The following is a 13,511-nucleotide window of genomic DNA, read 5'->3' on the forward strand; positions in this document are numbered from 1 at the left end:
GGAAGAACCCAGTGGAGGAACGAGAGAACGAGAATACACAGAACTCTCTTCGCGGAAGATTCTCGTTTCTCTTTGAACCGCAGAGTTTGGTCATAATGGAGCTCGTCCATTGTCCACGCACATCCACCGTAATCGGACTTTATCGGGGAACGGGACTTGCTAAATGTCCCAGACGCCGATTTCGACGACGCAGTAAAATCTTCTGACCTGAGAATTTTGGCTGCAAATCTGGGAAACGTGATTTTTGGGAGTATTCTTGATTTTTGCAAGATACAATATGGTAAGATTAAGTCAAAAGAAATGTATTATGAGTATCTGAATACATACAAAGTCATAATTAGCCTGAATTCAATTTTCCACGAAGCAATTTACGCATTCAAAGTGCGGTCCAACTCGGTCCAGGAACCATAACCGCACAGGATACGCGTAAGGTTCCGAATGTCCCGGAAGTGTTCCGGGAATTTCTTCGATTACTTCAATGTCCATTTAAGCAACTTACGAACTGGAAATTCCCCATCCGAACCTCCGGATAGAGAAGAATCGGATTCTTCAACGGTTCAGTTTTCCAATGCTTCAGCGATTCACAAAGAATGTTTCTATATTCCGGAGCGGGCGAGATAGAATAACTTTATAGACGATGTTTATATGCGTGGATTGACGTCGTCAACAATGGAAAGATTTTCGCCGAATTATACCGGAATGGCGGAATAGATTGGAAGCGCACGGAACTTTTCGGCCGTTCTAATAAATCTCTTTCGAGGCCTTTTCTGAATGGGTGAAGAATCGAGTTTGTGTTTTAAATTTCATTTCCAATCATCCTTATCTCTTCGAAGAGTATCACTCCGGGCTGTATAGCTTTATTCTTATTTTTTTGTATAAATTGCCTTTCAGAGAATTTTATTCGAAAACTCCACTATGGAGCTGTTGGATTTTCTTATTTTGTTAAATACATAATACAGGCTGAAACAGGATAGTTTTGAACTTTTACATCTTTCTCGTACCAACATGATTATTTTTGCTGAATCATTTTCCATCTATCTAGATGTACGGTAGTGCACCAGCCAAGTTCTCGCACTACCTCCTTTTACACGAAACAACTTAGCCGTTTTTTAGAGGCTTATAACTCGGCACTGGAGGCAGATGGAGAGATGTAATTTCGTACACTTGTTAAATGCTATCGTGTCTCAATATTGACAAAACATTAATCTTCCAATAGCGTTCTTTTAAGCTAATTTTTACAAACGCTTTTTTCAGTATTACAAGAGGTATTTCTAAGCTAACGAACTTGGCCGTATTTTGTTCGATCTTACAACTTTTTACGGCTATAGGAACTTGGCTCCCGTTTAGAGGATGGTTTTATTGGGATCATGTTATCGTAAAACTAATATACTGTTCATTAAACATAATTGACGACCTACAGTATGAACATTTTATAAAATATAATTTAAATTAGTACCAGATTTTGAACTTGCCATTTGCGATTAGAATTTGCCGCTAGAATTAAAGGGAATCAAGATCAAGGGGGGAGCAGGTAAGAAAAGTGGAAGAAGGAGCCGCATAGGTAGAGTTTTTTCAATTGGTATTACAAATGTGTGTGTGGCCTATCTGATGCGGGCTAGCAAAATTGAAAATGTTATCAGAACGCGCGTGCGGGAGGATAAAGGAGCACGCATGCGCGTTGCACGAACGAGAATCGTGGCGGGCCAAGCGATCTTCATTCAGTTCACCGGCACTATTTGATCGCCACGGTTGTCGTTCTTCCAGAAACCTGGTTGTTTCGCGCAGCGCTCTGTCACGTGTCTCGTAATTGTCACTCTCGACTGTCAATACCCAAAAATTCTCTAATATACGAACGCGATTGCCGATTTCGCGAGATAGTGTGTGTGCGAACAGTGAGACTGTCAAGTGTCACTCAATTATTTCCATTCGAATTGATTATTCAGACTTACCACAAAGTTTGTACCGTCGCAGAGTGAATGATCGTGATTGTGAAGTTTCGTTTGAAAGTGACAGCTCCGAATTGACCGTGAGAGAGTGGTTATGCGAGCAAACGGGTGCGAAATTTCCATTGTTATTTCGTGAAACGATGAATGAGGTAACGAACGGTATTTGTTTGATATTGTCGCGGTAAATGTTTATTGATACGGTACCTGAATGGCGAACGAGAGCGATATGAAGTTCGCCGCACGATGCTTAAACATTAAGCTCGAAAGATTTGTTACAAAAGAAATGTTTTAGATTTGATATCATTTATGAAGTACGAACAGGGCTTATAAAAATAGCGCGATGATTGTTCTCCGAGGGAAAGTGGCAGGGTATTGTGTAACGTAATTAATCGTCCCACGATAATTAACGAGGAGGTAAGCGTTTCGTTAATATTACACGGCGAATCGGAAGCGTGAGCTACAAGTGGCATTTAATAAACATCGATAGCAAACAATGAGCCGGATACCGAATTGTATTGGAATGTCAGTGATTCGTCAGCGCACGGTCAATTAATTTCTGCATTATTTCGGAACGCGAAATTTTGTTGTCGAAAAAGAAACGATTTTACTGTTTCTCTCCCTCGACACACTCGTTATCGTATCGATATGTACATATGCATACATCTGCGAGGGAGTAATTACTGTGTGCGTTAAACGTTGAAAGTGGAAGCCAAACACGACGTACAGTTTCTTGAAAAAGTTTAACGTTTGCCGGCCTAGACTGCGGATGTTCGTACAATTTACAATTTTTCTAGGCAAATTGCAAGAAAGTGGAACCATGTAAAATCTCATTTTTAGTGGTAGTAGTCTTTGTAGTTTTGAAATTAATCGAAATCTCGTACTGAATCCTGTGGAATTTTATGTTGCAGCATTTCCTGACAATTTTAGAAGTCCTACATGCGTAAAAATTAATGGAAACATTAAAATCAATCAATAGCAGTCGATGGGACGTTAACTTTTAAATTTCAAACTCAGTGTTTCAAGCATAAAAAAAAGTCGACAATTCTAGCTTTCCATTTTCCATGAAAGTATAGTCATTTCATCGAATAAAAATTGATTTACGTTGGAGTCGTGTAAAGTTTCATGCGACCAGTTACGTAGAAAATGGAGTGCGAGTAGCTTGAATAGAATGATTGAAAAAGAGAAGAAAAATTGTTTCTTTGTAGAAGCGTTGCTGGAAGAAAGTGTACGAATATGTTTTCGAGGCGAAAATTGTCGATCGAGGTTGAGGCAGGTCGTTTCAGGGGGCACAATTCATCATTAGTTGAGGCGTGACGATCGAATGGAACGAGGCGGAATTAGGTTCCGAATAGATTTCGATAAGACAGCAGTTAATTGGTGTTAACCGACTGTGCCAAGGTAAATACTTGAGGTGCTGCGACCCACATACGGCGTTTATGAGTGATAGACGGAATGGCCGTACAAAGGAGGCAGGATAAAAATATTTATCTCCAGCACCTACCACCGTAACAAGAACCGATTCGCCGGTGAATTGAAAGCGCGGTTGCTATTTTTACCGTTTTATATGGGTTATGTTTCAATTCTCATTCGCTCGTTATCCCTTCGTAAAACACCGTTCCGGACGTGTCCGAAAAAGATATTCCACAACGCCGAACATTCACGATAAATTCACTAAATCGTTCAATAAATGTTGCTCGATGTTTGAAATTACTGCAATACCATCTGTATCGATGAACTATAGGGGTTATCATTTTCAGTACACGGTGAAAGAGCATTGTCTTTTATTGACTGCAATGAGAACAGAGGGGTCATTCAATTAACAATTTGTATACGATAGTGCGACAATTGAAAAATATGAATACTGACATTTCTTAACTTTCTTATATTCTTTCCGATATTTCTTAACATTTCTTAACAACTTAAAAACAATACAATCTTTTCGCAGGTGGTACAAAATTGAAAATTTTCGACACTGGAAAGTACGAAAATCCTTAAATTCTTCTACATGCTTACCGATCTCCAAGTCCACCATATTGCAATGAAATCATAATCCGAGAAGATTGTATTGTATTTAAGTTCGTGTGTATTCACATAAATGAAATGGAAATTATTTCATACTTTTTAGTACATTTTTTTATTGTGTTTCTTCGAAATCTGTTTAATCTTTTTTATAAAATTTTTTTCTATTTTTACCAGTTCCATGGTCCCAGTTCCAAGAATCACCCTGTACATCGAACTGAAAAGCGTGAAATACTAACAACAAGATATAGATTTTGATAAAAATCATATCCCGTTCAAACAATCTTCCACCCCCGAATTCTTACCTCCTCGTGAAACTTAAAAATCAACCGTAAACCACCGGCTGAAAATTCTTTTCCATCTCAAAAACTGTCGTTCACAATACCCTTAACAAGCCGACAACCGCAAACAAAAGGCGGCTGGCTCGTCCAGTAGCCTAGGATAACGAACCTATTATATTTAGCGTGGCCGGTGCGCCTCTAGGGGGTTAAACTGATTAAGTCCGAATTGGCTGTCCGAAAAGATTGACGAAGAGAGCGCGGGTCGAAGACGGGACCCGTGGTTCGTGGGTGGAACGGTTGATTACCGGTTACGGATATAGCCTAACACCCTCGTAGGAACCCCGAGGAAGCGGAACCGGTTCGAGTGGAAGCAGTTTATAATGTCACTTAATACCATCGCGTTAAGTATACCCAACTATGCCAGGAAGTCGAAGGACATCGTATCCGGTCCCAGTTCGCGACTCTCGATGGATGTTCCTCGTGTTCGCGAACGTTGTAGCTTGCGCGAGTCATTCTCGCGAGTCAACGTGAAGCTGCCGACGTAAATTGGCCAGGACCAATTTTCCAAACTTCGGAAGATTTAGGCACTCGTCTCGTAAACATGTGAATCGAGAAACCAACCACGGTGTACGATAGTCGGAGAGACGCTAGCCTACTCCAGTGGAATTCGAATGACAAGATGGACTATTGATAAGGAGGATAGAGGATCGACTGTGCTGGATAGAAGATCTCACGGTCCCGGCTGAAAAATGTTGTCCACGGTGTCCAGTGTTCCGCTCGAATCGAATTCTTCATACTACGCGACCGTCATTGGAAACGATGCCCACAATGATCTGCCCGGTATGATGATGCCACGATTTATTTGCGGGCGGGTAGCGAATCGATCCGACACATAATCGCGGTAACCGTCACCGCGTGGTAGAGTTTCCTGTATTCGTGTGACAAAGCCTGATCGAATTCTGAATCATTTTTATTTTACTAGCAGTAGCGAACGCGATTTGTCCACATGAAGGGATTGTATAATGATTCGTAACGTAGAAATTGAACTTATCATGAATCTAAATTTTAATTCTTCATGCTGCTTTGCAAATTTTGATGTATGTCCATAAAAGAATTGTAAAATCATCCGTGATGTAGATATTGAACTTACTACGAATCTAAATTTTAATTCTTCGCGCTGCTTTGCAAATTTTGACGAACGTCCATAAAAGAATTGTAAAATAATCCGTAATGTAGATATTGAACTTACTACGAATATAATTTTAATTCTTCATGCCGCTTTGAAAATTTTGACGAACGTCCATAAAAAAATTGTACAAAGATCCGTAATGTAGATATTGAACTTACCATGAATCTAAATTTTAATTCTTCACGCTGCTTTGCAAATTTTGACGAACGTCCATGGCGGTCCGTGCGGCGGCCTTCCGGGCAATTAATTTGATTAAATTACATAGATTGAGTTAATGGGCTCCGTATAATATCACCGCAACGCGTGCCCGCGCATGATCCATCGATAATACACTTCCCTTTCCGGTTCTTTTTATTTATTATGCGCTGTACGTGTTAATACCAGCGAATAATTTTCGTGAATTTCTCGATTTTCCATCGGCTATGTAAATATATAGCGAGAGCTCTTGTTCCCGCGGAAAATAATGGGTTTTGTCGAAAGTAACGCTTCACCCACGCAAATGCAGTATCGGATTTTATTGAAACCATGTTTTGTAAAGTTTCGTACACATTCGAGGCGGTACATCCGTCCGCAAAAAAAAATCCTATAAAATCGTTGGCGTATTTCTGCTAGTTTGTTTTATTGAGAGCAAATATGTTTTGTTGTCGAGAGGCTGCTCGAGTGGCTGACAGTGATAGGATCAATTGCAGTGAACTTTGTTTCAGTGATCGAATCCGAAAATGCGACCACTTACATGCTGCCTGCGTATATTCGCACCACGTCCATGATCGTTTGCATCGTTGTGATGGTACTTGGAATCATAGGAAATCTTATGGCGAGTTCTGCTTTCTTTTTCTTTCAATGGTTTCAAGATTTGAATGACTTGAAACACCTCTGTTTTTCACGTTTTCCAGGTGCCGCTAGTAGTGTTCCGTGGCAAGGACATGAGGAACAGCACGAACATCTTCCTGGTGAATCTGAGCGTGGCTGATCTCTTCGTTCTTCTGATTTGCACCCCCACAGTTCTCGTCGAGGTCAACTCCGGACCGCAAGTGTGGCCGCTCGGGGAACATATGTGTGAGTCATTGTTTCACGTCAGAATGCATGCTTCTGTATAAGGTGTTCTTGTAAAACATACAACTACAATCTTCGAAAAAATAATACTTCTAAAATGTCAATTTAATTAGATTTAATAAATGCCATTTAAAACGTCAATTTGGACGACCGTAGAGGCCAGTTCAACAAATTGAAACCCTCGCCCCGGAAAAATTGCGTCGATCCAGTTCACTTTAACAAATTTAACTGCTCGCTCTAAAAAAAATGATGTCTCGAAGAGATTAATCATTGGAGTTAATCGTTATGCGAGCTTCGAGGCTATTCATCACGTTCTTTTCTTACACAAATGTCTCTCTGCTTATAACAGCGTTCTTCCATGTAGTCCATACACTTTTTCCAAGCGAATGATAAATGGTGGTCAGCGAAATTGAACAAAGAACGTGAAATGTGTGGCTTTTGTTTAAATTTTACTCTGATTTATCGACGAGAACGTCTCCAGTGATTTTTGAAAGAGAACGTAGTACCTTTCTCGGATGAATTAGGACACCGTGTATACAACGTGGGTCACGTTGTTTACACGCGTTCTTCTTGCACGCCGCCAGAGATGCATCGGAGGGGAGCTTTGAATTTTGATTGCTAAATTGCAGCGACACGTCTTCAATTGCCAATAGGAAGTCGCAGACCGGCTAGGGCATGAATCAGACGTATAGTGCGTTTCTCTCATTGCATCCTCTAATTCAATAATGCGCTGGTTAGGCGAGAGAGTTGTCAGAGAGCGGAAATGGAATTTGCGATCGATAGTATCTTCTAATTAGTCTTGCGAGCTGCTCAAGAAACACTATAAAATTTCCTTATAGAATATTTAATAAGCCCCGTACACCCACGAAAAATCCCAAAGTTTCCTCATCGTTGCAGAATTAGCAGAGTGGTGCTCCCTATTCGCAGAGTTCCTCCTTGTTCGCAATCTTCCAGCGCAAAGATAAGAAGCCTGGGTGATACTAGGTCCCTCCCTATAGTTTTTGGCATGGCACGAGGTCACCGGTGTTTTTCCTCGAACGGTAAAACGCTTTCGAACGGTTACGGTTTCTTGGATAGAATCCAGCCAACGAAACGACGGCACACCGAGTGGAAACGTCGTCGGGAGACCATGCCACGCGATCCGATTGAAATTAAAACCGGCGTAGATTCTCTTGTCTATTCGAACGGAATACGAATAGACGACTGAAACAACGGACGGGGAATGCTGTAGTCCGAGTAAATCAATCCACGAGCCGAAACACCGTCTCCTCTAACCGTCGCCGACGGTTTTCGACGGGATTTCATCGTTATTAACTAAACTTAATTACTTACTCTAAATTCGCGTGCTACCTAGTGCTTCGAACCTCGCAGCCTGTTATAAATCATAAATATTGAATATTAACACTTTACCTAGCGAAAGCTTATTAATAGGATTTTCAATAATTCTGCTGTACCATAAGAAAGCATGGAAATTTTCTTTTACATTACAATCTTAAGTGAAACTATGTATCAGATGACGTTATCGCTGTTGAAGGTTCCACTAAAAAGTGTTTATCCGTGTACCATAGATTTTTCAAGATTATTCAATAATGCGTTAACAAGAACGCTCAAATACAAACCATCATAATTTTATTCTTTTAATTTTTAAAGCCTTCGTCGAGATTCTCGTGAGTTCGAATTCGCGTAACTACCATGAATGCGTAGAAATCCGCACTGCACTCGCTGCACAGCAGAGAAATTGATTAAACCAGGGCACAATAAAAGCAACAATTTCTACTGACCGTTTTATTTCGGCAATCAAGGGAAATTGGAGTAACTTCAACAATGTTATCCATTTGCGTTTGCATCTCCCATTCGCCCACGTCGTAAAGGTACCGTACATTTCGAAGTAAAAATACATCCTCTCGAAGGTCAAAGAACACCGTGTGCAGGTTTTCACCCGAGTACAGGAATTCGTACTCGTTAAGGACAGCGTCCGTTAATGAATTAACACGCGTGATTAAGCGAGAAGGAGGAGAAGGTAAAGTGCGCGGTCACAATGGGGTTTTTTCAAAGTTGTGCGCGTTCTCCTGTTCACGATGGTAGTCGCAATTAATTACGCCACCTACGCCACGCCGATTCTTCCTCATCTCCATGGGAATTTCTGTTCCCGTTGCCCGCTGCACGACCCGTTAAACTTTTAAAGCCTCCGCGAGAGCTGCTGCTAGAACACCGGAGGATTTATAAAAGCTGTGAGACTCGGGGACCACTGTCTCGAGAAACGTGCTAGAGTTGATCAGCAAGCTATACAATCTTCAACGAAATAATCAACTATTTTTCTCTCATTTTCTCTGGGAATAAATTTCCTCTTTCTTTCGGGAAAATAATGTATGAAAACGAATCTTTGGATAATAGTCCTCGAAGAACGAGGGTAAACAAACGAGAGAAACGCTAACGAAGCGAACAATAAGGTCCAAGAATACTTTAATGTTCACTTGAACGGGTTCAACTCCTTAAGAGAAGAAATACAGTTCTGTTTAGCACCTGTCCACATAAGTCACCCGAACAAAGCACCGATTCTACGTAAAGTTCTGCAGTTTATTTACGACTCCACCAAATTGTTTCGGAAGATCTCCCCGTTTCTGCGACTTTATCGTTGTTTAACAATAAATCTCCAGCAGCAGGAATTACACGTATGCTTTTATCGCTCGATTCAATCGCCGTTTGACCCAGACAAATTTTTACGACCGAGAATTCGGAGAATACATTGTACGTATCGCCGAAAATACGAGCATCGGGACGAATCTTTGTGCAAAATAACAATTTCATTCCGTGTTTTATAATTGTAACGAGCTAAATTTCTAATGGCGACGATCGACACCCGGAAAATTTGTGTACCGCAGAGTTGGGCATTAATCGATTAAAATTCTAATCATGATTGATTGATTAATGTATACGATTAAAAACAGAAATCGTCGAAAAATCGGCGATTGATTCAATCGATTGATGAAGTTAATCGTTAATCGTTGATTAAATGAAGAAATCGTCGAAAAATCGGCGATTGATTCAATCGATTGATTTAATCATCAATCGTTGATTAAAAAATTAAAAAATTAAAAAAACATAAAAGCACGTAAACAGAATTTGTATTATGGACCAAATGACAATACACCTAAACTCAGTTTACATTTTTTTCAGTATTCATGCAGTTCTGATTACGTATTTCATTTCGAAATTTCAGCAGTTAATCATTAATCAATTATCCGATTGACGATTAATAATCGTTAATAGCAATTAACGATTAATAAGTATTTAATCGTTAACCACAATTTTTTAACAACCAAACGAGGAGATTAATTATTAATTGCGATTAACGATTGAAGTAGAAATTTAGTCGTCAATCGTTGATTAAATTTTTGCCCAACACTGGTGTGCCGCACGAAGGTTCGCAGATTATTGACAATATAGTTTGCCCCGATGTGTCCGATTAAACACTTTGCGCCAGCGGGCGTGCGACGTCATTTGTATCGATGGGAAACGCATATTACTGTTCATCGAAAGCTCCGAGCGATCGAGTTATCCGTGTTTGGCATGAGCATCCCGACAGAATCGCATAAAATCTCGTTGAAAATATCCCGCGTTGCGCAACGTATTAGAAATTGCCTTTTCACACGACATACGCTCCGGATTGCTGTGACGGAGGCAACGAGATGGAGCAGAAAACTGGAACACATTCTACTGATCGTAACATCGAAGGGGCTGTTTTAAGAATATTGCATGATTCAACGTGAACGAATCCTGTGGGTCCCGACTTTGCTACATTGTTCCCTGGACCAGACGCCTTTCGATCTTTCATTTCCAACACGTGATAAATCATTGTTCCATTCTAAATCACATTTGTGCGCGTTAGTTCTTCAAACATCTTCTGCTTGATCCTAATCTTCATTTCGTGAAATCTTGAGAACGTTTTCTGAGGAATTTCGATGATCGACGTAACACGAAAAGTGGCGTCGCACTGGAGAGAATGTTCGAAGCACAAGGAAATCATGAAGTTCGCATATATGCTGAGGACTGCATCAGATTGCCAGTGGAACGTTCCTTGCACGCTCGAATCTCCTTAATACCATCGTCGCTCTCCGGAGAGACGTTCCACGGCGTCGAAGTCTTGTCTTTCATCGACGAGCATGCTCTCCCGACATGTGGAATTTATGGTCGTCTAATATGACGGGGTTTGCGAACGCCTGCTTAAGAGTATGGAATTCTATCGCGAGGAACTCGCCGCTGGATCGATGCAGAGAGTGCTGTGAAACCGGAGACCCCAGAAGGGTTTCGAAATCCGCGGAAACTTCGCGAACTCGTGGCACCTGATAGCGCGATGATAAAACACTGGAAGGCATGGTGAAGATTTTTTTTTTTTAATTTCGTTGATTTTTGGGAATTTAACTAATGCCAGAAAGTGGACGAATAATTTTGTAATAGTTTCCAGAATATCGTTCGCATTAACTGCACGCCATTCGCATAAAGAAACGAAATGTTCGTTTCGCATAACGGACCCCGTCTACACCGGTGAGCGAAATTTAATCAGTAGCAAAGGAGCAGTCCCATAATCGCACCATTTACAACCTGAAAGCTTCGTCTACATTACTCGGACCATAATCGAGCACATTAAGGATCCAGGAACATTTTCATAGATTCTCGGAAAATAGAAGTGTAAAGTTCTACTCGCAAACTTTGAAACTTCGCCTTACGAGGGTTCGCGAATTCTCAGCGAAATTTAACCGGCACACTGTGTGCACTTTCTCGTCGCAGGTACTTCTCGTTTTTCCAATTTTTCATTCACTTCGCGTGGCTTCTTCGGAGCAAGTTTGATAAATATACACGCCACCGGTCTCGTATATATCAACGATATCGTTTTATTTTCTTTGTTTCTTATCCGCTTGTTCCTCGCCCAGTTTCGCCAACTTTTCACTGTGTTTCGGAAACTATACGAAACCTCATCCCTGGGAGAATCGGATACTTTGCAACAGAATGAAAGTATTGTTCGAAGTGGAATTACTCGGTGACTCGTGCGCCGTTCTCTCTATCTCTCTCACGATGAATCTCTTTCTCTCTGTCTCTTTTCGTGGCTGATAACCGTTTTCTTCTTTCTCGGAGGTTATAACTGGGTCTCGAGAAGCTTTCGCGAATTAAGTGATAGTCGAGGACCTCCTTTTTGCTTTGAAACAATTGGCTGAACGAGGGAAACGTTTACTCTTTGAGTTACGTTGATCTTCAGTCTACCCGAGTGTCTTCTTTGTAACTCTACTTTCCGCGAATTTTCACAGTAATTCTGCTTTGTAAACGTTGTGGACTCATCGGTATCATCTTCTTTTCACCCTCGTCCGTTCTTCGTATCAATTTCACACAGTTTTCTTGTTTGTAGTTTAAATTTACCCAAAACTTCGTGACTTCTATTTTCTTTAACGCGAAACACAACCGAAAAACCTAAGATGTAAATGTTAACCCTTTGCACTCGGAGCTACTTCAACTCGAAAATGAGAAATCTCTTTCCAGCTAAAATAATTCCTTTCAAAAAATATAAATTCTCTTTTCTCTTCTACGACATTTTGCGGGATAAAGACGTTCTAAAAGACGGCAAACGGTTAAGACGTTTCCAAACGCAAGGAATAAAAACATTCGGCGCGTTCGCTCGTTAATTATCCAGGGTTAATGGAAAATTTTCAAATACAGATGACTTGATTACCGAAACGTTCCCTTGAAGCAGGTCCACGATGAAAGACGAGAGGAACGCGAGGAATTCAAGGGAAATAGCGGTTGGCATGGGGCGAGGACGTCAAGTTAAGGCTAGCAGTCCGCGCCTCATAAAACCCAGACACCTAAACGCTATTCCCATCGCACCCCCATCTATTCCATCCCCGTATACACACCATGGAACCTCTGCTATCCTCGCAGCGATCTTCACCGTTCTCCGCATGATCCAGTCACCCTCTGCATTCGTTCGATCGTTCCGTTGTTCTCGGTGTACACTACTCCACGGCGATGAGAAACTATGACTCGTCGATGACGAAAAAAGAGGAGTATAATACCGTGTTTCGACACGGGGTCGACCATGGCGTTGGTCATTTCGGTGCAGTGCTGCACGCGGTGCACGGGGAAAAACATTTTCTATGGGGAAACACAGCATCCTTCTGGTAATGGGTTTTAGAAATGAACCAGAGAAGTCTTCACGGTGTTTCAGCAGCAGAGTTGGGCAAAAATTTCATCGACGATCGACGAATAAATTTCTACTTCAATCGTTAATCGCAATTAACAATTAAACTCCTACTTTAGTCGTTAATTGCGGTTAACGATTACATTCTCTTCAAGTGTAATCGTCAATCGAATAATTGATTAATGCTGAAATTTCGAAATCAAATACGGAATCAAAACTGTATGCATACTGAAAAAAATGTAAACTGAGTTTTTGTTGAGATATATTTCTCTGTCAATTCTCCATCTCCGCTCTCTCCCTCCTTATTGCAATTTATGATTGCAACAATCGATTAAATCAGTCCCTCTCTCCGATTTTTGGATGATTTCATTTTTTAGTCAACGATTGACGATTAACTTCATCAATCAATTGAATCAATCGTCCATTTTTCAATGATTACCTGTTTTAATCGTACACATTAGTCAATCAATCTTGGTTAAAATTTTAATTGATTAATGCCCAACTCTGTTCAGCAGTTAAAATAAAGTTTGACGTACTTGTGGACGTCTTTGAGGAACTCACTTTTATGTGTTGCTTATGACCGGCAGTCGATTGAAATTGCTGACTCAATTACCATTGACGATTTGTCGGAACTCGGTCCGACAGGACGATTTGATCTTGTTAACACGGCGATTGGCTAACGAACGCCAGTTAAATCGCCGTTAAAGAGCACCGTTGCGACATGGTACAACCGCGATTATCGACGTCGTAAAATTTCGATTTTATCGCTGGCGCACTCGCGGGCCGCTCCCTTTGCAGCAGTCCCCCGTGAACGGACGTCACGATCGACAACG

General features: G+C 41.0%; 1 protein-coding gene across 9 annotated transcripts in view; it reads left to right on the forward strand.

Annotated features, from left to right (window-relative positions):
* Positions 1 to 1,511: 1,511 nt before the first annotated feature.
* Positions 1,512 to 13,511, forward strand: part of Ethr (ecdysis triggering hormone receptor) — a 51,520-nt gene continuing 39,520 nt past the window's right edge. The window contains exons 1-4 of one of the 9 annotated variants that reach the window (XM_076430345.1): positions 1,525 to 2,360; positions 4,143 to 5,086; positions 6,140 to 6,249; positions 6,329 to 6,491. In XM_076430345.1, the coding sequence (XP_076286460.1) occupies positions 4,996 to 5,086; positions 6,140 to 6,249; positions 6,329 to 6,491 (364 nt within the window). In that variant the 5' untranslated portion in view covers positions 1,525 to 2,360; positions 4,143 to 4,995. Of the gene's footprint in view, positions 5,087 to 6,139; positions 6,250 to 6,328; positions 6,492 to 13,511 lie in introns of all 9 variants that reach the window. The other 8 variants (XM_076430349.1, XM_076430346.1, XM_076430347.1 and 5 more) reach the window with 8 other exon arrangements.

Source organism: Lasioglossum baleicum, chromosome 9, assembly GCF_051020765.1.
Source record: "Lasioglossum baleicum chromosome 9, iyLasBale1, whole genome shotgun sequence".
Classification (NCBI taxonomy): domain Eukaryota; kingdom Metazoa; phylum Arthropoda; class Insecta; order Hymenoptera; family Halictidae; genus Lasioglossum; species Lasioglossum baleicum.